General features: G+C 38.6%; 3 protein-coding genes and 2 non-coding genes across 6 annotated transcripts; 3 read left to right on the forward strand and 2 right to left on the reverse strand.

Annotated features, from left to right (window-relative positions):
- Positions 1-1,487: 1,487 nt before the first annotated feature.
- On the reverse strand, positions 1,488-3,724 carry LOC102701410 (putative NAC domain-containing protein 94). Its single transcript, XM_040529892.1, has 3 exons — positions 3,469-3,724; positions 2,080-2,417; positions 1,488-2,003 (listed from the first exon to the last, which is right to left on the reverse strand). Exons 1-3 carry the CDS (start codon positions 3,722-3,724, stop codon positions 1,488-1,490), a joined length of 1,110 nt encoding a protein of 369 aa, XP_040385826.1.
- A 4,544-nt stretch (positions 3,725-8,268) lies between these two features.
- On the forward strand, positions 8,269-8,342 carry TRNAE-UUC. Its single transcript has one exon. It is a non-coding gene; the product is annotated as a tRNA-Glu (tRNA).
- A 2,302-nt stretch (positions 8,343-10,644) lies between these two features.
- Positions 10,645-10,718, forward strand: TRNAE-UUC. Its single transcript has one exon. It is a non-coding gene; the product is annotated as a tRNA-Glu (tRNA).
- Positions 10,719-12,256: 1,538 nt separating this feature from the next.
- On the forward strand, positions 12,257-15,922 carry LOC102709418 (ras-related protein Rab5A). The gene is made up of 7 exons (XM_006664166.3): positions 12,257-12,501; positions 12,832-12,909; positions 13,007-13,174; positions 14,218-14,266; positions 14,463-14,536; positions 15,279-15,372; positions 15,516-15,922. The coding sequence occupies exons 1-7, from the start codon at positions 12,460-12,462 to the stop codon at positions 15,620-15,622; spliced, it is 612 nt and encodes a 203-aa protein (XP_006664229.1). The 5' UTR covers positions 12,257-12,459; the 3' UTR covers positions 15,623-15,922.
- A 414-nt stretch (positions 15,923-16,336) lies between these two features.
- LOC102709697 (ATP-dependent RNA helicase DEAH12, chloroplastic) lies at positions 16,337-20,531 on the reverse strand. Of its 2 annotated transcripts, XM_015843159.2 has the most exons (4): positions 20,183-20,531; positions 18,835-19,742; positions 17,637-18,385; positions 16,337-17,001 (listed from the first exon to the last, which is right to left on the reverse strand). In XM_015843159.2, the coding sequence occupies exons 2-4, from the start codon at positions 19,231-19,233 to the stop codon at positions 16,617-16,619; spliced, it is 1,533 nt and encodes a 510-aa protein (XP_015698645.1). In that variant the 5' UTR covers positions 19,234-19,742; positions 20,183-20,531; the 3' UTR covers positions 16,337-16,616. The 2 variants fall into 2 exon arrangements, with proteins under 2 accessions (XP_015698645.1, XP_006664230.1); XM_006664167.3 differs by lacking the exon at positions 20,183-20,531 and having other exon boundaries at positions 18,835-20,051.
- Positions 20,532-25,692: the final 5,161 nt, after the last annotated feature.

Here is a 25,692-nt window from a genome sequence, read left to right on the forward strand (position 1 = left end):
CTGTAGATTACAAGTGTGTATTGATTAAAGCATTTAAAATGTTTTCGGAGTGTTTTCCTAAAAGCCACTTTACATCTTTGATGTACTATAGACTTTTTATGGTTAATTTGGTAGAACTGTCGTGTTTTGGCTTCTAATGTATAGATTATTTTTTACCGATGTAAAATATAAATAAATATTACGAAGAGGGAAATATATTTTTAATGGGTCTGATAGTCGTTCAGAAATGAGCATATTTCATTCATTGATTATAAAAATTTTATGTAAAAGATCTATCAAACTAGTCATACATAACATATTTCATTCATTAATTATATAATATAAAGGGAAAATTGTATGTAAAATTTCCCTTTATATAAATTGTAAGTAAAAGATCTATCAAACTAGTCATAGAACGGATGCTAGACATAGTTAACTACTCCATCCGTTTTATTTAGTTGAATTTTAGGTATGTATTTGACCTTTTGTTTTATTCAATTTTTGATGTAGATATATAAAATTATTAATTATACTTAGAGTTATTTAATAATGAATGGAAATATAACAAAATAATCAGTAATTACATAATTTTTTAAATAGGATGAATGGTCAAAGGTAACCCTAAAAATTAATCGCGCCAAATAAAAAATGAAGTAAGTACATCCAACCTCTCGAAAAACACGTCTTCGTACCTTTTATTTCGTTTATTTTTTTATATTTATTAAGTTAGACGATCTAAGCTACACCAAGCCAGTCCTTAGCACTTCTATCGAGATCAATTGGTACACTGGATTAAATCACATATTATGGCCATATTTAAGGAAGCTTAAGATTCCTCTAGTTCATTTTGCAAATTCTACGTGTACAAATTCCCGTAATCTGGATGTTGTTTAGGAAACTTCTAGCAGTTAAATATTATATGAGAAGTTGTAGCCGCTAGAAGCTCTTATAAAATAGGGCTATGCTTAGTATGATCCATTCATCTATTATACATACAAACTAGTCTGGGCTATTACCTCTATTATGACCTAACTAATACAAATCCACATGTCTTCTTCCTCTTTGCACATTGCGCGAATACTTTGGTACCAGATGACCCAAGGTTCCTTGAATTCCGTAGACAAGATCTCACTCCTAATTTTTTTTACATATATTTCATATATATAATATATATACACACACAAAGTGACGATGAAACATGTGTATTGGAGATTGTATCGTGGTCTAAAAAGATAAGTAAAAAAGAACGAAGGTGATATAAATATGTAATCGAGTACTCCAAAAACATTATAGATCTTAAAATTTTAAGAAGTAGACGATGAGAATCTAGACAAGGCTGAGTTTATTAGCTTATTACTTCTAATTCATTTTCTCTATTCTATATTTCTATAACCGCAAATTCTCATAATCTAAATGTTAATTATTTAAGGGAGTTTTTAACCACAGGAGATTTTTTTGTGAGAAGTTAGAGCTACCAGAGGCTTTGCAAAGTGGGGATTTCCATTAATTTACATGTAATTAGGAGAATTCGTGGAGATCTCCATGATCCTCCCCAACTCATCCCAGCTACTGTTTCCGCTGCTCCCGCCGCCATCCCTGAGGCTCACCAGCTCGCTCCACCCCGTCGACGACAGCGCCGGCTGCGCCGCCGCCGTCACCGTCGACTGATCCGTGAACCCAACCGACGACGACGACGACGCCCCAGCATGGAAGTCGAGCATGAACGGCGCCGACTGCCGGTGATGACGAATATCAGCAAGGTCGACATGACAGTAAGGCTGAGGCAGCTGAGACCTCGTCGTCTCGGCGTCCGACGACTCGACGGCGACGCTGTTGGTGGCCGCCGCCATGGAGGCGTAGTGGCGACGGTAGTGGTCATGGTGGTAGTAGTGCTGCTGCTGCTGAATGTGCTGCATATGCTGAAGCTGGTGATGGTGGCTTCGCTTGTTCATGGAGGCGGCGGCCGCCCTGCCCTTGGTGTACGACGTGCTCCTCTTGAAGATCCGGCAGATCGTCCATATCTCCTGCATGCCATTGATCATCATGAATCCAGTGAAGATATACAAGATGGATCGGATTAGATAGATGTAGCTGACGTACTGCGTCTTGGAGGTTGGCATTAGCGGCGGCGGGGTGATCGGGCGCCGGCGAGGAGGAGGGGAGGCGGAACTCGTGCATCATCCAGTCGGTCTTGGTGCCCCTGCCGGCGCTGCCGCGGTAGTAGACGAGCGACTTCTTGAGACCAATGCAGTCGCCGCCGGCGCCGGTGAGCGAGAAGATGGGCTTGTCGATGCCGGTGGCCTTCCAGAAGCCGGAGCCGGTGACGCGGTTGGGGCGGATGCTGTTCCTGTACTTCCTCCCTCGCAGGCAGAAGAAGTAGCGGCACTCCTTCTCCGTCGTCGACGACGATCCCTGCAGCACCACGCCATGGCTCGCCTCTGCTGCATCCACAACGACGACACGTATTCATATTCATTCACGTACCATGCATCTCAATTGATTGCATTCTGCTCTCTCATCGATCTCTTCATCTGATTTTACTTTGTTGAGAATTTATTTTAATTTGATAAACTTCTCTTGTTAACGACTTTCCAATACATAGTTGAGAGGGAGAAATAGAGAGTTATTCAGAGATAAATACATGTGTAACTGCTAGCTAGGTATCACATCTTGATCTCTTTTCAGTTTTTGAGTTTCAGGAATCAGAACCAACTAAATTAATTGAACGGATCCAACAATGGCACATAGATATGATTTTATGGAGGTTCAATTGAAGAAGGCATTTAATTAATTAATTAGCCATCAGGAATTCAGGATACACCTATTCCGGTGTTGTTAGGTCTGAACCTTGGTATGTATCGTTTTCATTTCAGTAATGAAATAGGGGGAGCTGAGGCTCTCTTTCTCAAAAAAGAAAATCATGAAACACTTATATATACTAATCATATTATTAATCTCACCACCAATTAATATGTGCAACTCAAGTGATGAAGTGATCACTATATATAAGTATCTCTTGCTTAACAGATTCTGAGCAAGATCAAGGACGAGATAAGCATCTAGAAGGTCTGTGGGGCAAAATTTCAGTGAGATAAAACCTCCAACGTAAAGAGCGAGGGCACCCTGGAGAGCCCTACCCGTTCTGGGTTGTAAATTCCTTACTCCTCTCTTAATATAACACCAGCCATGGCCGGCTTCGGTTTTCAAAAAAAAGTATCTCTTGCTTCATGTTCTTAAAGTGTTCTCGGAATTAAGAAGGAAATGATATATAAGATAGATTGATCAAGGATGTTGGAGGCATCACACAGTGTGCATTTAACCATCTATATATGCGCATATTTGGCAATTAATTTCGACAGGAAGAACACACGAGATCAGAAAACTGTGTGTGGATATATATGTGATCAAATTAAGAAGATAACAACTTGTACACCAACTTCTTTTCCCCTACAAAATTAAGAACAAAATCGAATTAATTAACTAACTTACTTGGAAGATCCCAAGGGTCATGCTTGTAGATATCGAGCTCCTTGATGATGTCGATACTGAAAGGCTTCTTCTCCACCTTCCTCGTCAGATAGAAACGCACCAGCTCTTGATCCGTCGGATGAAATCGAAACCCTGGAAACACCAAATCATCATCCTGCAAATCTTCTTCTACACCTGCTAAAGCTGCTGATCCTGTTCCTGCAGAGCCTGGGCTGCCACTCTCCTTGATAATCCTTTCTAACCTCTTGTCCTTCATGGCTTAATAATCTCTTGTAGCTAGCTAGCTAGGACAGACAGAGCTTGCTGGTGTGTGTATAATGGAGGTTTAGTTCTAGGGTTAGCTAGCTAGTATGGACATGGCTGCTGTATTAATATATACTCTCTCCGTCTCAAAATATCAAAAATAGGTAATAATTTATGAACTGCTCGAGATTTTTCAATTAAAATACTTGATTAATTATAGTACTAGACAGGGTTAGCTAGCCAGGGATAATAGGATGTTGGAAATTTTGTCCTGGCCGGCTAGCTAAGTCCAAGTCAATGGAGTTGAACTCTCTTCCTTACAATTCTGCAGATAAACCGTACCTTTGATGACTTGCTCAACTCAATGATATGCCGAATCTGGAGATTTTTCTTGAGTGATGTTTATAATTTAATTTACCGGTGCAAATTAAATTGGAGGAATTAATTTATATGCAAGTACCATTATCACATTGTTGCTGCTAGTGGTGGTAAGCGTGAATATGTAGTACTCCCTCCGTCCCTAAATGTTTGACGCCGTTGACTTTTATATACATATTTGACTACTCGTCTTATTTAAAAATATTACATAATTATTAATTATTTTTATATCATTTTACTTATTATTAAATATACTTTTATTATATATATAGTTTTACATATTTGATAAAAAAAATTGAATAAGACGAATAGTCAAACATATATAAAAAATTCAACGGCGTCAAACGTTTAGAAACAGATGTAGTACATGGTTTTCAGAGATGTGCAAGTGTGTAGACCGTTGATCACCTTGTGAGTCGATCAGTTTATTCAGAGGCAGTAAACACATTGACATTCTACCAAGTCAAAGCAGATGATACTGTTTGACTTGGTAGATGGTATGCTACTCATTTCTTCCAACATACTTGCAGCTCAGCTTAATATTACATTACATATATAGCAACTTACAAAAAAGAATTAATTTATTGGTGTATGTATTTGCAAAATTATGGATTCAGTCTACTTAGATTTCTAGTGGTGGAGAATATGTTCAACTGGGTTTAAATCCTATACTTGACATGCATGCACATATTCACGGGTAACTATTACTATTTCTTTCGATGGTAGATAACATACCATCAATAAAGGCAACTTCACCAATCTCAAGATAAGCGGAGCATCATAGGTGCTCATAGCGATAGAGTGTACGTATGTGTGTTGTGAATATACAAGCTTTGACGCGTGTGTATGAGTTTCTATGTTTATGCTGTATTTCGTAAAAAAATATCATAACCAATTAAAATTTTGGAGATTTGCTCCAGTTCAACAAAAAATATCTCGAGGTATCGGTATCTTATGGTGCCAAATCATTTCTAATAGTTAGATCTAAAAATATTCATCTAGTTAGATCTAAAAATATTCATCCTGCTCAGCTAGATCTGATGGTGAGAAACGATTTAGTACCGTAAAATATCGGTACCTTGAGGTACTTTTTATTAGACGGGAGCAAATCTCAAAATTTTGACGCTTCGTGTGACTTCCTCAAAGAAGGTAACAATACCTATCAAAATAAATCATAAATGGAAGCAATCCGCAACTTAAGGAATAAATGAGAAGCTTGTGATTTGGTTCAGACAGTTACAGCTGTTTTTGTAGCTACTTCGCAGGAGCCAAAGAATCTCATACCATTCATACCGAACAACTGGTATCCATAGGATTTAGTCACTGTGTAGATAGTGATGCTGCAGATTTTAATTAATTAGCAATTCCATGATTATTTATATAACACAGAGAGCGAATCGATCTTTCAAGATTTACTAGTGAAAAAGGAATGGGGAATTTTGAACATTTCCAGCTTTGGAAAAGTTGAGAGTCGGGTCCATCATGTTCGGCCTGAAGAAAGGATAAATTCGGGACAAAAATATGTCTCAGTCAACAGCTATGGATTTGTAAGACGAACTGAAGAAAAGAAGTTTTCAAGGTGGCTCACAAAAGGCCCCTCTAAAAAGTTCTCTCTGAGGAGAATTTGAGGATATTTTCTCATTTGTTATTGGTGACTTTCTGGAGTTAATTAAGGTTAAATCATGTGTGGGGGCCACAAATTGATCATTGAAGACTTGCATGACACACTAACCTCCATGTACAGATTTGCATGGTAAATATTTTGTATATTTTTTTCACTACTTGTTCGTTTTGTTCTTTTTGGTCATAATAAACTCCTCTGTCTAAATTCAAGGTACTGAAGTTTTTTTTGAAAACCGAGGTACTGAAGTTTTTTTCGTTCTATATAAAAGGCCCAACTTTCTTTTTTGGTTGGGGCAGTAAAAAAAGGTCCAACTTTCAAATACGAATTCTCCGTTTCTCCCAATCGTCAAGCAATGGGTAACCTAACAAAGAAACGAAGAATCCTAGTCATTTTCATTTGTCAAGACTGAATGCAATGTTGTTATCACCTCTGGAGTCCATCCATCTAGGCTAAGTAGGAGAAGCTGACAAGCTTTAGTTGAACAATGTGCAAAGTACAATTTCTCACTGTCTGTTTTTCCTAGGATCATGCAAGCACTTTGTCAAAAGCCTTGACATCGTCACGGCGCATGCGCGGTAGATTCGGGTTGATATATATTTACCGAGTTTTGACCTCGAGTTACCGGTACCTCGCGGTATCAAATCGTTTCTGATCGTTGGATCTAACAGTGCACGTCCTATTTAGCTAGATCCAATGGTGAGAAACGATTTGGTACCTTGAGGTACAAAAGGAAAAGGAAGGACGGAAGTAAAACTCATATTTACCTCTCACCGTCCGAGTAATTTACTGTCAATCAAAGCCAAGTTTTTTACCTGGAAGTGAAATCCTGACCACTGGAGTCTGGAGCCCTTTTCTTCTTCCTGCGATCACCAAAGTCAGCATATTCTTCTCCTATCGACAAAACAGAGAGAGGGGAAAAAAATTCAAAGCAGGGTAGGCAAGTTCCAACCTTCTAGACTCGATCCAACAGTCAGGCAGTTGCTACCAGCAAATCCACTGGTTAAGGCACTGTAATTTGTATTTTAAAGGATATTTAAATGTTTAAGAACAACATTGATGCAGCCTGACTTTTAGCACATGTACAATGTACAATGACATGTTTTACTGATGGAGAGTACATTGCTTGTAGAACTGTCTGAAAAGAAAATGACAGTTGAGTGTTGACCTGCTAGGATAGTGAAAACTGTAGGCTGAACCTTTCTGTCAAGAGAACTTCAACATTATCCTCATGGTTTACTTAAGGCACACATCCATGGAGGACTAGTAAACCACTTCATTATCCATAAGAGAAAAAGGCAAACCACTTGGTGTGAAACTGTCCGATGCTTCCAAAACACATTTTTTGCAAATTGCATCATCCACCATGCATGCTTAGTGCTTTCCTCTACCTCTATGCAGTAGAAATCAACATGCATGTAATGTTTCTTCTATCCTATAAACGGTGGAAGAGTCTAAGAGGAGGACCATGTATCTATCTCCTCATGACCTCATCAGCTAGATTAGATTGACCTGTTTGATCTTTCCTTGGACACTTGATCACACATTCCTCAGCAATCTTTTTCGAAGCGATCTCCGTATGAGGATGTAATTTAATCAGGCATGAAACAGGGAATCCCGTTGTTTCATACTAAGAGAAGTGGTTACTGAAACCACTGTAAACTCTTTAATCTTTTTTACTAGTGGTAAACTTTTTGTGTGTGCATGTGCATGTGTGTAGACCAAATCATTGTGCAAAAATGAAAACCAGCTTAAATTACTGAAAGTACTCCATTTTTTTTTTTTGGTAGATGGTACCATTAACCATGGCTGTTTAAATTTTGACCGCTAATAATTTTTAAATGGTTAGTCTATGATAAACAAAAGTTTGATGCTTATATTTAGGATGCAACACACTTTAATAATATGATATCATTTCAATTGTTTCTGAATTTTTGTTAAAAAAGACAAGCGGTCAAAATTTAAATAGGAACAGTGTCTGCTGCCATCAATAAATGAAAGGAGAGTGTAACTATTCAGAAGCAGCTAGGCAGGAGAAGACAATCACTTGTAAGACCTGTTCTTCAGATTTGTCATTTGTGTCAGATAGTAAAAGAGTGCAAGCCTGAAGGACTTTATGCCACTACCAACTATCAGGTGCTGTTTTTTTTTTCTGAAAGAGATGATTGACTTTCACAGACATAATAAAATAACAAGCTGTTTAAAGAAATGCTGACTACTTCACCCTTGATACATGTTCCTGGCTGGAACTGGCTCGTCAGACAAATATAGGTCTTGGCGTTGTCGTTCCATCTGTTTGACAAAATATTTGGAGTTCTTCACCAAATCTAAGGCATGGTCAAACTACAGTAGTCAGTAGGACAAAGTTTGTCTGCCTCTAGCTGATTTGAGAATGGTCAGCGACAAATCAAGAACACTCAGCAGGGACTCAAATGATTAGCGGCAAATCAGCAACACTCAGCAAGAACTCTCGTTCAGACAAGTACAATTCAGGCTTCAAAGCTACTGGTTGTGACTTATAGGTATAAAAAAGTTCTGTTTCTTTTCCAAATTGTGATTCCATTGTCGTCTAGTCCGGTTAGGATACCTGGCTTTCACCCAGGCGACCCGGGTTCAAATCCCGGCAATGGAACATTTTTTTCCTTTTTTTCATAAGATAAACAGCCATCTCTGTTTCTTTTTTTTTTCACTATAACAACTTAACAGTAATAAATATCTATGTTGCAACCAACATAATACAACGTTGTTGCTTGCCTGCTATAATTGTCATCAATATCTATGTACACATGGAACGGCAAAAGCATGACTATTACAGTGGAATGTTTTGGGGATTCAGTTCATCTCCTTTAGGTTAATCAACTAATCAAGGGCTTTTCCGTATTGCAAACTGCCCCTCTGCTGTAACATGCTAATCATTTTTCCTCATGGGATGCAGCAGATTGATAATCATTTTCCTTCAAAAGGAGCTCTTCCGTGTGTTCAATTGCTACAAGTGTGTTGATTTTGCTTCCATGTTGCTCGGCCTTTTCTTTCCTTTGTTGCAGCTCCAGATTATACTGCTACTCCATTCTACTAGTACTTAACCCAGAATAGAAATTATCAGAGATCCAATACATATTAATTATTTAATTTTTTATTTACGCACTAATTAATATGATATAATTTACTAAAATGAATTATTTATCCGGGGGTCCGAGGACCCCGAGAAACTCTACGTAGGATCGCCACTGCATTGGAAACGAATCAACGCTGAGTTGTATGCTCCCTCCGGTTGTTAATATGAGGTAACACCGTGATTTTTAGATGCGAGTTTGGTCATTCGTCTTATTAAAAAATATCTAATTAGATAAAATTTGGTGTGTTTTGATATATTATTAAATGTACTTTAGCTATAACTTAGGGCATGTTCAACAATAGAGTCTATTGTGAGCTCTATCTTAAGCCACGTCAGCAACAAAAGTCTATTTTAAAATGATACGTATAAAGGTGGAGTCAGGTATGGTCTCTTCATTAATGCAATAAAATATTTTTTATTAAGCTAATTTCCTTTTTATACATTCCCATGTAAGAAAGTTTCCTTTAATAAATAGTAAGAGTCGACTCTAAGCCATCATACATGACAACAGCTTTTCTCTCTCCTTCTCTCTTTTCTACGTATCACCAAATTTGCTTACGTAACGATTAAACGATTAAGATAGTCAACTAATAGGCACCTTTGTACATGCCCTTATATATTTACATGAAATAGAAAATAATCAAACATAAATTAAAGAGGGATATAATAATATAATGATCTTGGAAACTACTATGTATGTAAGCTTGATGAGGATTAGGGGTGATCAACCAGTTGAGGATTAGTGGTAACTCGTTGCGGTCCAAGTTAAGGCCACGGGCCGCTAGATTTCGGCCCACAGAAGAGAAACAGAGGGGAGGGACTGTACTTTGGGCCCACTTCTTGAAGCCTTTCGAGGGCTTGTCGGCCCAAGGAATATATAATCATATCATATCATCATCAGACCATACTAGCTTGTCAAGTCGCACAACTCTAACCATCCTATTATCATACCCATATTTTCGTTTATACGTATGTTTATAAGATCTTGAATTTTTAATTTTACATTCGAAGATGATTTTAAGATTTTTTTTCATCAAAATTTATTCTCTAGCACTGGATTTTAGATCACTGAGAATAGATATATAATTTTTTTTATTCACAGATTATTCTTCAATTGCAAATATGTTGTTTGATCTTTTCCATAAAAAAAAATCAAACAATCACCCTTATATATTTTGTATATTAAGATATATTAAATAAAATACACTCAAATTGGAAATGATACTAGTATTTGTTTCCATGCCTTTTTTTTTACTGGGAACAACAGTAATAAAGTTGGGAGGGACGTCTTTCAGCGTCATGCAAAAGAACAGCAGCTGACTTGATTTGCTTTCATCGCTCATCACTGCTCTTTTATGATGGAGTATAGATAATTAAAAAGGTTCATTAACATTTAGTATATTTTAAACGTCACACTAAGAAACAACAAAACTAAAAAAAATGGTAGTAGAAGACTAAACTTCGTATCTTCTTTCGTTTTACTTCAAACTTCCTTGTTCCTTATGCAGCACTTACTGGCACACCACTTGTTTACAATAGAAACTCTTGTGGGACAAAGTTTCTCCACCTCCAGTGCCTTGAAAATGTGCTACAAATACCAAGAAAAGTTTACGCATTATCTTTTTGTTTATATTTATGTTTGTAAGTCAAAATTTAAATTTTAACCATAAAATTAGAGTTGATTTGGAGTTATTTTATTGTAGTTTATTTTTTATCCTTAACTTTTATATCGCTAAAAAAACGTACGAAAAAAAAATCACAAAGCAAAGGCAGGTTAGACTTTAGTTAAATAAAACTAGGCCATTTTTTTTATCAAGAATCCATTGTCGTCTAGTCCGGTTAGGATACCTGGCTTTCACCCAGGCGACCCGGGTTCAAATCCCGGCAATGGAATACTTTTTTGAGACTATTTATTTTGCTTATGATCGGCTCATTCTGTTCAACTCTTGAGATTGTAACTTCAGTATGTTCTCTCTCTTTTTTCTTTCTTTCTGATAATGCAAGTTCGATTTAGATGTTAGCACTGCAGCACTGCTACGTGAGGATTGATGTTTGACTGCAGAGGTTGTGTTGATTTGATTTCCATCAACATGTTGCTTATTAGCTATAGTAATGCACAACTCACTGAATAGGTGAGCATCAACAGTTGAACACATTAATTCATGCTTTCAAAGACTCCCAATGCTAGTTAGTTAACTACTGCCAAATTAATTTGATCTTGTATTCATTCATCGATTCTTACAAAGTACTCTAAACTAATACTTGTAAATCCATTCCCAAAATATTCCTTGAGCTTCTATATAGTCCTGTACTGCACAGATGTATGTGTCTCCCTGTATACATACTACAGCTGTTCTATGCACTGAAGTACTGATCTATTCACCAACTAGCATTAGTCCAGTTTCTTATTCTGATGCTATATATCTAATCTCTGCATTAGAGCATATTATATTGCGAGCATCTAATCCTGATCGCCATCGTCCTCACTCATCTTCCACCGTCTCTGTCCATAAAAATAAGCCATGCAAAAGTTCAGGTTTTCAGGAGTTCTTGCAGTAAGCTAGTGAGTTGGGATGTCATGACAGTGATCTTAAGCACAAAACAACCAATCAAAAAAAAATGTCAACATAGTATCATTCACACAACATTTTTTTTTCTTTCAGTTCCAAAGATACATATGATTATCTGCAGGAATTGAGTGCAGACATGATAATAAAGTACCACTTTGCTAATACGACAAGCTAATCAGATCCTATCCCCTCAATAAAGAGACAGGTTAATGCTTAGCTACGTTGAATGATTCCACGGTGGCAAAACTGTCAGCTTGTGGTATGGATGAAAAATATGATTAGAAACAAAGTGCTGAGGCAGCTGAGAGCATTCTAGAAAGAGCCAGCAGCAATGTTAGCAGCAGCAAAAGACCAACTGACCCACCACCTTCTGAAAGCTACACACCAAATTACAAGTGCAGAGATTTCTCAACATTTCTTCTCTTTGTTCCTCTTCAACGTTCAACAACACACAAACAACAAAGAGATGAAGAAGAAATTCATCTTTTTGTCTCCCATGGCCATGCCGTGTCAGCGCACATTATGAAATTTCACCCTACCTTTTCAACAAATTTCATCGAACGGGGTTGTCGTTGACCGTTGACCTTTTCTGCGCTTCTAGGTCAACTCAACTAGGCCAGTCAAAGTAGACAGAAAGATTCATAGCCATGCATAGCTTATGAAACTGTAGTTGATATTTGAAAGTATGAAATCCAAATCTGTGAAAAACATGTATAAATTCAACAACGAACACTACCTGTGACTACAAAAGTAGGAGTCTCAATCATTTTTTGTCAATAAATAATTACAGAAAAATATAGGGATCAAAGTGTAAAAAGGCCTCACCCATTAGTCGCCTTAAGCGTAAAGCAATCCGTCTCATCTCATCTTCAGAGAAGCAAGGCAAACAAAAAGAAAAAGTCACGAGTTTTTTTTTTTCTGGATTTCTTCGCTTCCACCGGAGGAAGAGCCAGGAGTTGATCGAATCCTGCCTCGCCCCAATCGCTCGTGCGCGATTTGATCCCGTCGTCCCTGCTCGCTCGCTCGCTCGCTCGCTCGATCGATCTAAACCCCTGGTCGATCTGATGGCGGCCAACGCCGGCAACAAGATCCGCAACGCCAAGCTGGTGAGGAACCCACATCTCCAACCCTCCCCTCAATTTCGTCTCTTGATTGCGCCGTCGAGATGCTTTTTTCCCCCCTCGATTTTGGCCTGCTGGATTCCCTAAGATCATCCGTGTTAGTCGCGATTAGATGAGGAAACTGTTTCCTCCTAAGAACGATGGATGGATTCATCTATTGACTATTGAGTCTGATCATTAAAAAAGTCATCTTTTTTTTCCCGGTAGTATGAGAATACTTACTGGAGACATCGACATGCTATCTTTATCACAAATTAATTTCGAGTCTTGCTGTATGCCGGTACGCGTTTACTTATCAGTGTGTTGATTCACCAGGTTCTTCTTGGAGATGTGGGCACTGGCAAGTCAAGCCTCGTTCTCCGGTTTGTGAAAGGCCAGTTTGTTGAGTTCCAGGTGAATTTCCTTTACATGCAAACTACTACGACCTAGATTGGCTAGGCTTTTGTGTTTTGGATCATAGGCTTAATTTTGTTGGTTCATTCGGCTGCAGGAGTCCACCATCGGCGCCGCCTTCTTCTCGCAGACCTTGGCTGTTAATGATGAGACGGTGAAGTTTGAAATCTGGGATACGGCCGGGCAGGAGAGGTACCACAGCTTGGCGCCGATGTACTACCGGGGTGCTGCTGCTGCAGTAGTTGTCTATGACATCACAAATGCGGTTAGTGCTAGACTTCGTGACTTACTTGAATTCTAATTATGCTGTACATTTTGATGATAGTTTCTCATAGTTCTGATTTAGTGCAATCATGCCTTTTGACACCAAATAGTATGAAACCACATCCACAATTGGTAGATAATTGCTAACAGTCTTAACACTTCGATGTATGACATCGATACTGAAATTATGATTAGTAAGTCTGAGTAAAATTACCCTTGTTCTGTGATTAACATATCAAAACAGGTCTTCAGATAATTTCACACCAACTTTGACATTTAACTCTGATCCTTTTGCTCTGACAAAAGATTTGAGCTTCCTAAGTACTAGTAGTAGTGTTTTAGGTCATAATGCCCTTCTGATCTTGTTTCTAGTGCGACCATGTCCTGACATGATAAGACTGATATATTTGATGGAAACACAAAGATGTTTTGGGTAAAAACGCTAAATGCGAATACTTCTAATTATTAAAAAAAACACTCTGGAAGCATGCCTATTATTTTTGTAATCCAAAGATTTAAATTCGTTCTGCTGTTGCCAGTTAGAACCCCCATGTCCAAATATAGCATTTCAACTACATACCTAATCCTGACAATATGGCAAACCAATATTAGATCAAGTGGTTGTTTTCACTGTTTTTCTACCGTGTTTGTGTCTTATGAGCAAACCATATGCAGAAGATACTCTTCATATGCTCCCTCATTCTTTAATAGATGGTGTTGGTTAGTGTATTTTTGAACTAACCAACGTCATTTAAATGAAAACAGAGGTACTTGATTTTTGGGAAATCCTGAGACCTATTGTGTGCTGTTGACCCTTTGCTTTTCATAAGAACAGAGGAACCCTTCAGTTCAGTATCTTGTGATCTTATATAAGTAAACCTGAATTTGATCTGCGCTATAAGTATTTGGGAGGAACTAAATATATCTTAGTTTAGACTGCGCACAAACTTAAGTTCAACTTCATTCATGCCCTTATATTTGAGTGTACTCATTAGGTAAAAGTGCTATCTATAGCGATTCTGATCATTATTTTCTTCATTTTAGGCCTCTTTCACGCGTGCAAAAAAATGGGTTCAAGAACTTCAAGCACAAGGTAATCCAATTCTCCTTTTGCAATTTTTATCTGTTTGAACATCTGTAAATATGTAGCTATATTGATCTTGTACAATTTCTGAACCACTTGTGCAGTTCTTGTATAAAGTAGACCTAGATTTTATAGCACTGTAAACACAGGGTGTCTGTTTTTTTAATAGTCCGATTTCTGCAGTTATTAACTTCTTTTTATACAGGAAACCCTAACACGATAATGGCTCTTGCTGGTAACAAGGCTGATATGGTAGAGGCGAGGCAGGTGCCAGCAGAAGTATGCATTTTTGCTTCTTAAATTTCACTTATGTTATTATGTCTATGCACCACTGCATTCTGCATGAAACCATTATATGTCACTGTGATGTGATATTTGTCACCAGCATCTCATAATAAAGTACTCCCTCCATGTTTTTTTATATGACTCCATTAACTTTTGGATCTACGTTTGACTGTTCGTTTTATTCAAAAATTTAATATGCAAAATTATAAGTTATACTTAAAGTTCCTATAATAATAAATCAAATTATAACAAAATAAGACAAATGGTCAAATGTAAATATAAAAATCAATGGCGTCATATAAAAAAACATGGAACGAGTATAATGATGCTTATATGTTCCTCGCTGCTTCCAGCATAAAGTATGTATAATGTGGCCTTAGCAGTGCATTTTTCTCCTGTCAGATCTGATGATGAATTATCGGTATGGTATCATAGTGAATAGCACAGGATAAGTGTGCCTCCTTTATCTTGCTCCAGCCTCATTGAAAAAGCAGCTCTGAATTGAAGTGTTTACATACAAAAATAATAATAATAATAAGATGTGTAAGGGCAACATTATTATGCATCCTGTTTTTTTGTGTGCGTTTGCTTATTGCTTCAGTGTTCTATTAAATAACACATAGCATCTTTTGTGTGTGGCATGGTGCTGCGCTTGAAGTGAAAAATTGTCATTGTCATAACTTCTGCTGCTCACATTGTTGAATCCATATCGAAAGCTCAATTTTGTATGGTGCAGGAAGCAAAGACCTACGCACAAGAGAATGGCCTCTTCTTCATGGAAACTTCTGCGAAGACGGCGATAAATGTGAACGATATATTTCACGAGATCGGTGCGTATATACTGTCATAAATCTTTTTCACGTTGGATTTCTGTACAGCAACAGAACTCTAGTCAGTTACAAAATTGTGCACAGCCCGCTTCCGCTAATTTCTAACCAAGGTTGTGTGCTTGTATTCTTGTGTCTTGTTTCAGCAAAGAGATTGCTCCAGGGACAGCAGGCTCAAGAAGCACCAGCTGGAATGGTTCTCAACCAGAGACCAGCTGAGAGGATGGTGAGCAGTTCATCATGCTGCTCGTAATTATTGGTGTTGGGTGTGGACTACAAAACTACATATGCCATGGCCTGAAATCCAAGAGAAGTATGTATGCATCACAGATGCCCTCAAAGCTTGTAAAGTAGCTGCTGTCATCTCGCTCTTGTTTCTTATCTTTATCATGTTCGTTCTGTAAATGTGAATACTAGGGTGTCGCTGCAGAGATTCAGATGTGTTACTACAGTGTATGCTCTTGCTTAAGTATTTCTCAACAGTGAAACAAAGTAAAGCAAAGTCTAGTCATATTCGTCTTATTTGATTCGATTCAGATCGTGCAGTGAGCTTTATTCTACCTTCTAATTGTGATGGTAACGTGCAATGGAATTTTCTGTGCTCCAGCTTGAACGTGAGCATACGTTCGGCTCCCATAGAGAAACCTCGTGTTTTTTTTTTTGCAAATGAAAAATAATTAGCATGTAAAACTTTTGTATACGTATCGATTCAAAAGCAAAACATGTAAAATAAAAAACACAGAATCAAATCCAAATTTAACTTTAAAATCCAAAGTTGACTTGGAGCAGTTGCAACGGAGCTTTCACCACAAATCGCATCCATCATATGTACCCCTTTTTTTTGTCAGAAAAGGAAAAATATGGTCGAATTTTATAGTTTTCATTTGAAACAATGTGGTGATGATACAAGCATCACAGCTGAACAAATAGCTGATGTAGCTCACCCAATTCAACATCAGAAAGGTACTGAAACCAACCCAAGCATGTGTTGCTCACTAGAAAAACAAGCATCTACACACTTGGCAATTAACCCAAAAGAAAATATTCTCAGTGACGGCAACTCTTTTTGCTTATGCACTAAACCAAAAGAAGAGGAATACAATAGGAAAAACTCAACCGAGGTATAGAACCATCTCAGTACTTTTCCTGTATCGATTTTCAACAAGGGCATGGAAACATATATATTATTCCAAATGAAACTCAAGTATGTGCCATTTGTTTTCTTCTTAATGCTATCTATGTTGTTTTCACTGGATGTAATCCTCATTGTAGCTGTCACTGATCACCGAAACAAACCGCTCAAGCCATGGCAGCTGGTGAAGGTCCTTCATGGTGTCAATGATATATGAGTCAGCGCAGCGGGGCGGCGACTGGCTTGGAGGCTCACCCAGGTTGAAACCCCCTGAGAGGAACCTCTGAATGAGGGCCAGCTGCGCTCTCTCCTGCTCCGAGTACCCTTCAATGGCGGTTGGCATGCAGTCGAATGTGTCCCATGCCCATATTTCCGATGCTTGGGTGGAATGGGCAGCCGAGGAGGCCTCGATGCTCTCTTCGTCCCAGAACACGCATTGGCATGTCTGTATACCATTGGTGTACTCAGCCCCACAGGAGTAGCAGAACTCATGCCCGCACCTGCAGAAGCGACAAAGCAACCTTTAGCACAGTTATAAGAACTGAAAAGTGTGTTCGTCGATCAGTAATCCTCAATCGGAGCATTTGCAGTGTATTCCATCTAGTAGTCATCTAGGTGAAGGAGCAACACAGAGCACACTAGCTGGATCTGAATCTATCACTCTGTCTAGTCAAAGTGAAGATCATGCCCATATAAGCACAACCGTAACATAGACTAAGAAAATTCCCTTACTGGTACCACTAATGCACCTTATGCCCCAGTCAAGAATCATATGAAGCTCTCTTGTATGATATGATAAATTAAGTAACTTATTTGGGAATCCAGGATTCAGAGCCAACTTTCAAATTTCAACTATAGAGATTTGTTCCGAGGCTAGAACTCACAACTTTACTAATAAGTTGATGGAAGCTTCATCAAACATAATAAACATCCTGTAACTACTGTTTTAAAGAACTACATCGTTTAATGCTTTAAACTGAAGCCCAATGGAACCAGTCAAAAGGAGTGCTTCCACATGTAGAATTATAAAGCTTAGTTCTTTGTATACTTGTTTCAATTAATTTTTAAGACATTCCTTTTTTGGTCCAAGAGATTCCATACCAGCAAGCATGTCAAAGTGAAAAATGGAACATACCAGCAATTCATGTGGAAGCAACCTTGTGTGAGTTCAATCATTCGCCGACATCTCTGACAGCGTCTCCACCTATTGTTTTGTGCTAGCCGATGCAAAGACAAGTCTCCTGCATCTCTTTCATCAACAGGCAAGCTCCGGTACTCATCACAGCCCATCATGATGTGCCATGGCACTCCACAATTGATACAGATATCCCTATGGCATTCTGGACACTCAACGCAATTGAGGTCTGACTGACTTGAGGAACTTGCCCTAGAGAAGTGCTGACTAAGGTCTAATAGAACTGAACAGTTTGGAAAGGGACAATAAAATCTTTCCATGTCTGGCGTGCCAGCTTCCGCAAAAGCTCTCTCCAGAGAATCATAGCAGCTAACTGGAATGAATGACTTACACTCACTAAGAGAAATATGATATTTACACCTTAACTGTGGGCATCTTATAGGAATCTTGGAGGCTTGCAGCTTCTCTTGAGCATATGCATTCAAGCAGCTATAGCAAAACGTATGAGAACAACCCATTTTGATCATCTGAGCGCCTCGTTTTTCCTCACAGCAAATAGGACAGGTGCCAACCTCATACGGGGATAGATACATGATGCCTATCGCTTCTTTGGCCAACTGCAGCGGCCTCTCAAGCTCAAAGCCAGGAAGCAATATTATATCAAAGTCTTCCAGCTTATCAACTAGTTCAAGAATTCTATGTCCTAAAGCTACCAAGAGCTGGTCTTCCAGAATTTCAGCTTCCGCAATCTGTTGGTGCAAAAGAACAAGAAAAGATACATCAGGTCTCAGTGTGATATGAAACAGGAAGACAGTGAGCTAGAACTAGCTGTTAAAACTCAAACGGGAAAGAGAGTTTCTTCATTTGACTGATTGAATTGGTTAGTCCAACTAAACTGGAAACACGCAAGATGGCAGGAAGTAATGTACAGTTATTATTAGTTCGATTCAATTTATCACCATTAAGATTTCCAGTCAACCTGGTGAAATCCTCAGGCATGAATTACATCATTTTGGTAGCATATAACATGAGGCCAAACCAAAACATTCAGTTTGGTAATGTAAACCTTTAGCGCTCGTCAGGTGATATCCAATTTGCAGAAAAGTCAGGGTGATTGAAAGTGATACTGGTAATTCTGTGGACATACATGAACATTCATAAGGGAAAACCACATATTGAAGAGATCGGAAACTCTTGCCTGAAAGTACAGCTTCTCTGAATCTGTGAAAGCGAAGATCTTCCGTATGCCATTCTGCAACGCAACCGACAGGCCATCCATCAGTGCCAAGTGATCAGCCACCAGCTCATCCACATAGAAGTCCAGCTTCTTCTGGACTTGAAGCATAGGCACCCCAGCTGACCTCTCCATCACCACCCCAATCCCAGACTGTTTCTTCCCCTCCGCCTCGGAGGTCGACACGCCCTTGAAGAACAACCGCACTGAGGCCTCATCAAGCTCTCCCTTCGCAACACTGGCCGTGAAGGATTCCTCGGTGTCCTCCCACTCATCCTCATCACCACAGCAGCTCCTGAAGTCATCCTCGCCTCTCAAATTGCAGGTGACCCCGCCTTCCGCATCGGGTAACCTCTCCTCCATGGCGAAATCTAATCCAATCCAATGCAATCAAGAAAACCCTCTCTCTCTGGGCTCAGTTGGAAGCTGAGCAATCCCCAATTCCAGCAATCTCCATTCAGCTGGCTCAGCAAGAAGCCGAGCACACACTGACAGGCAACCCAAAAGGCTCCCACCAAACGAGCGCTTTTGAGCTCAGGACTGCACCTAATCCCAACCCCAAGAAGGTGCTTTGTTCCTTTTTGCCACAACCACTAGTGTTGCCGGTGGCCTATCGCCCCCCAAACGACCCCACAAATGGGTGGAGGGCTCAGAAATTGGCGGAGAGGATGGCCATGAAGCACCAGAAGGAGCTCCACATCGCGAATTCCAGAGCCGCCACGGCGAAATTGAACGGGGCGGCGACCAAATTCACCCAAATGTTGGAGCTTTCGCCGACTCTCCGACTGTTCCTCATACGAGAGACGCTCAATAATCAGCCACCCAAGAAGAGTGCACGTAAATCACCGGCGCAACGAGCTCCAATCGCCTGTCTGCAACACAGAAAATTCAGATCAAAACCATCAATTGTCAGAAACGAATCGACTGCTCCTGGAATTGACAGAAATTCTAGCTCGATTGCTGAAAGCAACCAAGGAAAAAAAAGGGAAGAAAACACCAAGGCAGAAATGCCTCGCGCCCGAATCTAACAGCAAATTCTGCGGAAAAAAAATCACAGAAGCAGATCTAGAGAACACGAGCATTTGGACCCCAAGAGCAAGAAAAATCACTCGCGAACAGCAAGAGAAAACTCTGCCTCACCAGCTGCCTTGGCAAGCACAGCAAACCCAACAAAATTCGCAGGGGAAAAAAAGAAGAGTTAGGATAAGAACACACAACCCCATAGGCTGAGACTGAGAGTGAGATGCGTCCAATCGAAGCAAGCAAGAAAGAGAGCGTGGCTCAGAAAACAGGGAGAGAAAAGCGGGAGCACCTGGGAGTTACTCCAACACACAATATCACATCGAGGAACCCAGAGGAGGAATTGAGAAGGGCAAATGGAGACAAAGATCGGAGCTTTCCGCCGCCGCCGCCACCACCACCCGGGTAGGCGATGTGCCTTTCTTGCGGCAGTGGAGAAAGAATTTATTCGGGAGAAAGAAGAAGAAGAGAGAAGAGAGAGAAGAAGAGTTAAAGGCAGGCAAGGGAAGAAGAGCCCTAATTATTCCTTGTCGAGCATGCCTCCCCCCTCCTGCCCAGTGGATCGCATTCTCTCCTTCTCCTTCTCCTTCTTCTTCCTCGCCTGCGTTTGCAGCGCTGTCCCTGGAGAAGCATAAAAATTGCATCTTTGAACCACCTCCTCCTCCTAATCACCTCGTCAAAGTCATTGCTACAAACGTGTCCCATCGCCTGAGTTTGCTTCCGCCATGTCAGAAGACGACTCCATCAGTCATCACCTGTTTCACGAGTTAAGTAGGTAGATAACAGAGTCAATGACGTCGATGTTGCAAGTGTTTATTGGAGTACTTGAAACCATTGAATGATAAGTTAAAAAAAAAGTACTAGTACTACTCATAATCGCCATGTTACTGTTGTTAAATACTAGGTCTTCCTCGGTCTCAAAACATAAGTTGTTTCTAAAGATTTTCACGTAATTAAAGAAACGACTATGAAATTAAATGTGATACAGTAGTGATAGGATAAAATTAAAACTGAGAGATAAGTTTCCGTGTACAGAGGTATTGTTTGAGATATTTAAGGCTAAGGAATCGAAGGATTGTCTAATTTTGTTGATACCTATTTGAGGGTATAAACGGCTGAATGAACTAACCATTGCATCTGTCTCTAAAATACTTTTTGTCTTTGACGCATGTTGTTTGCCCCACAAAAAAAAAATAGTAGGAGTTGGTAACGCATGACAAATGTGTTAGGATTTTTGAAAAGGTTAGGGACAAATTTATTAGAGTTTTGAACAAATGAAAGCCATTTGTCTGTTAGTAGATTATAGGCTCCATCGTTTCGCAGTTGTAACTGTTTATAAGTTAAAATTTAAATTTTAGAACTTAATTTTGAACTTGATTTTATGGTTTCTTTATCATGGTTTTTTTTATATTTTTTATTTTTAAGTCATTATAGACACATATATAAAAGTTTTATCTTTTATTTAAAAAAAACATGTTTTCGCTTATTCAAAAAAGCGAAAGCGATGGAGCGTATATTAGAATTAGCAGAAGACGCGAGGTGCGGATTGCAGAATACTCCATGAAAGTGGTTGGTGGATTGATTGATTGATTGATGGCGATCTTAATGGCCCACCCCCACGCTAACGGAACGGAACGGCCATGGAGGAAGAAAGCCCCGTTCTGTATAGGGGCGGTGGCGTGGGCCCTAGCTGTCGGCGACGTCGCAACCACCACCAAAATCTTCTTGTATGCTCACCATCGTAGTCTCAGCATTTATCTTCTTCAAAAAAACATCCACAGATTCTGCATTTCCTGCGTTTTCTCATGAGAGGTCTTACATTAGAGCTCGTTCGGAATATCTGAATTAAAAAAACGGTTTAGTTTTTATTCAAAAACCACATAAAATTACTCCAAAATGAATATGCACTGAACACACATGTAGCAAGAACAGTAAGCAGTTAACCACCATTTTTTTTCATATTAATGTAGTAGTAACTTTTTCTAAGAGTAAAAATTCTTGATGAAGCAAGAAAAAAAATTGCGGTAACTATTCAATATACTTTGACAATACATCGATTTTATATTTAAAATATTGCTATGTTGATTTAACTTAAAAGGTTTAACTATAATAAAATTAAAATGTCTTCGGTTATAAAGTGGGGGAGTACCCGTAAAACCACCTGTACTGAGGAGCAGGAGTAAACTTTTTCCCCTTTTTCTCGAGCACTTGACTCGAGGTTCCAATGCATGCATCATCTTCAATTTTACTAGTAGTACATTCCTTTATATCTTTTTGATTTTTCTCAACTACATTCTTTTCTCTTTTCTTCAAGAGCAAAATTGGATTCACACTGATGAGGCAGGGAGGGCAGGAGATATAAATATGCAGTACTCCCACAGTAGAAAATTTTGGAGAAGACAAACGTTGTAATGTTTGACCAAAAAAATGTGAAAGCATTGGTTATGTAGATATTATGTTTATCGTTCTGATTCACCTTAATTTATATATAGTGGCATTTAGTAAGAAATTAAAACCACAGGTGGATACACAAATCAAGGTTAATAATTGATATTTGTGCCAGACCCAGCGATTAAATGCCTGCCAGTTCATTAATTCATGGAGCTTATTAAAATACTTGCACATTTTGGAAGCTATCCATATCGTTTTGCAGGAGCCATGAGTACAGCCAGCTGCAGGCTTCTTCACACCTTGGTTTTAAAGAAAAAAGAATATACGAAGAATAAACTGGAAACAATAATATAATGCAACTGGTAGCTAAGGTGAGATAATGCAGCACGTTCTGCAAGAATGAGAAACAGTAATCCTGCCTGCCTGCCTGCTATCAGTAATCGTTTTAGGTTTTCAATTAGGTGTACTCTTCTGCTTGGACCAGTCAGCACTGCTGACCTACTACAAGGCACAACACCTTCATACTCTAGTTAATACTCCCACTGCTACTGCTGGTGCTGCTGATTAATACTATTAAGTATATTCAGCACCTGTTCATTACAACAAGTACTGTGTACTAATAGCTACGGCCGCATGTTCTGCCCTCTAATTGTAATTCTATCCATCATATGGCAGGCAGGTGACTTAATTAGCTTGGAGCTTAGCAGGGCACATTACCTAGTGTTAGCTGGATTAATCTGACACACTAGAAAGGAGAAGGGAAAAAAGGGCTAGTGATACACAATAACCAATCAAGCTAGCTGGGCGGATTGTATGGTCAAATCTACTAATCAGTGACATCGTTGTCGTTTGTCATTTTGCCATGGATATATAGCTAGATGCCAATCGGACCAGCAATATACAGTAAACAATATCAGCATCCCGTAAGGATATATATTAACAGTGTCAGAGATATTGTCGAGTTGGTTCAGTAATATATGACCTACATCTTCGGCGTTGCATACATGTATGCTAGTATGATCAGTGTGTAACTGTGGAGTAACACAAACAGATGCTCCAAACTTTCAGATACAGTTTATGGTCGCATTCGGTATATAATTTGCAGGTCTGATGATCCGTGAGAAATTCAGGGCTTGTTTAGTTTCTAAAATTTTTTTTTCAAAAACATCACATTAAATTTTTGAACACCTAAATAAAACATTAAACATAGATGAATAAAAAACTAATTATATAGTTATATAAGAAATCTTGAGACGAATCTTTTGAGCATAATTAGTCCATGATTAGCTATAAGTACTATAATAACCAACATATATTAATGATAGATTAATAGGCTTAAAAGATTATTCTCGCGGTTTCTAGGCTAGCCGTGAAATTTGTTTTTTCATTCGTATCTAAAAACCCTTCCCTTCCGATAACCAATCAAATATTATATTTGATATGATACTTACTCGAAAAATATATGACTCGAGTCTCCAAGCAGCAGCATATGAGCATGCAGCTGATGGAACTTTACGTAGCAGAGAGACCATGATGGTGCTAGTAATATGACAAGACATGTGAACGGCACTTTGCAGCTTTCTGTCTCCCCTTGATTAACACAAAGATTAACGAGCTTTAGATTTTTTTTTTCGTAATATCTGGAATTACACTCATTAATTTATACTACTGTATACTCATAACCCTGTATGCAGGCATATGCAACAGCCTGCAAACAGAAGTACCACGACCACATTACATTTTAGAAGATCAAGTTGTTAATTTTTGGCGCACAATTGTGTAAAAATATGGAAAATGTAAGTTATAGTTGAAATATAATTATTAATAAATCTAATTACAACAAAAATAAATAATAATTACAGAAATTTTAAATAAGACAAATAGTTAAACATGTGACAAAAGGTTAACATCCGTCAAAATAGATAAGAGAATATGAATTAAAGCACCAAAAGTAGGTCTACAAAAATAAAAAGGAAATGTGGAGTACATACTAGGAATCAGTAATTACAGCATCTAGCTTGGAGAATTCAACATTAGTTACCGGAATAATCCTATATGGAGCCATTATACCAAAAGCAACGTATTGGCGTAGCATCGAAATTAAACACAAAGCACGTACCTCTTGGCTCAGGGAATTTAATTTTTTGCATTTCAAAGAATTTTTTGAAATGCAAATTAAATTTGTAAATTATTTAATAAATAAAATTCAAAAAAAATCTTGGCTCAGGTTCTACCGATGGGCCGTTTTGGATCAGAAGAGCCATACCACGATCTGGGCTCCGGCCCATATATTTTCATGACAAACGCACTCTCTAGCGTTCCCGTCATATGGACCGCGATGTACCTCTCGGCCCGTGTAATTTGTATTTATTTTTTTTTAAAAATAAAAGTATACTTTCGTTTTGATATCTTGGCAAGACTATACTCCTAAGTCCCTCCTAAGGAAGATTTGGAAGACTAAATAGTAATGTTATTTATGATGAAATATGATCCTTCGCCACACTAATATAATAACCATGATACGATTTATGCACCACATATACATGCATATATATATATATACATATATATATATATACATATATATATATACATATATATATATACATATATATATATATACATATATATATATATACATATATATATCAGAATTATAGGTCTGCAACCAACGAACTAAAGTTCCGTGCCACCTAAGGAACCGCACGCCTACCCACTGACATGTGGGTCTATAGATTGTGTACGTTAGGCTTGACTTGGTGTTACGATTGATGGGCCGGGCCTCTATTGCGGCCCAAAGCCCATCCCAGTAATTCTCAAATGCTTCTTTCTTTTCCGCCGACGAAAGCCTTCTCTTGGTCACTTGCTCAAACAAAAGGCTAAATTACTAGTATTATTCAGTCAAGCTCCTTAATTAATTACAGCTAAATTTGACATGCTCTGCGTGTGCACTGTACCATGTGCCGGTCTCCAGAAACCACACGCCAACCGCGTGTATAATTAATATAGTAATGATCATTGTAATCCATCATCTACGGGCATATTGTACTATGTGCCGATCTCATTAAATCAGTTGATTAATAAGGCCTAATTATTTAATCCGAGTGTCAACTAATTAAGCTCGCTCCCCAGATAGAGACTGCATCAGATCGTTTATGTTTATTTAACGTAGCTAACTTTTAGATCTACATTTGATTATTTATTTTATTTAAAAAAAATTACATGATTATTAATCATTGTGTAAATTGCACTTTAGAGCCTCTTTTATTACTTAAGTTTCACTTAGGCTACCTTCAACCTATCTTTTTACTTTGAACAAGATAAATTTATCATTGTTTTGGTTTGAATCATCCGGACAGCTTTTTAGATATGTGTAACCTCCCTTTTAGCAAATTTATCGATTGCATATAG

Source organism: Oryza brachyantha, chromosome 12 (genome assembly GCF_000231095.2).
Source record: "Oryza brachyantha chromosome 12, ObraRS2, whole genome shotgun sequence".
Classification (NCBI taxonomy): domain Eukaryota; kingdom Viridiplantae; phylum Streptophyta; class Magnoliopsida; order Poales; family Poaceae; genus Oryza; species Oryza brachyantha.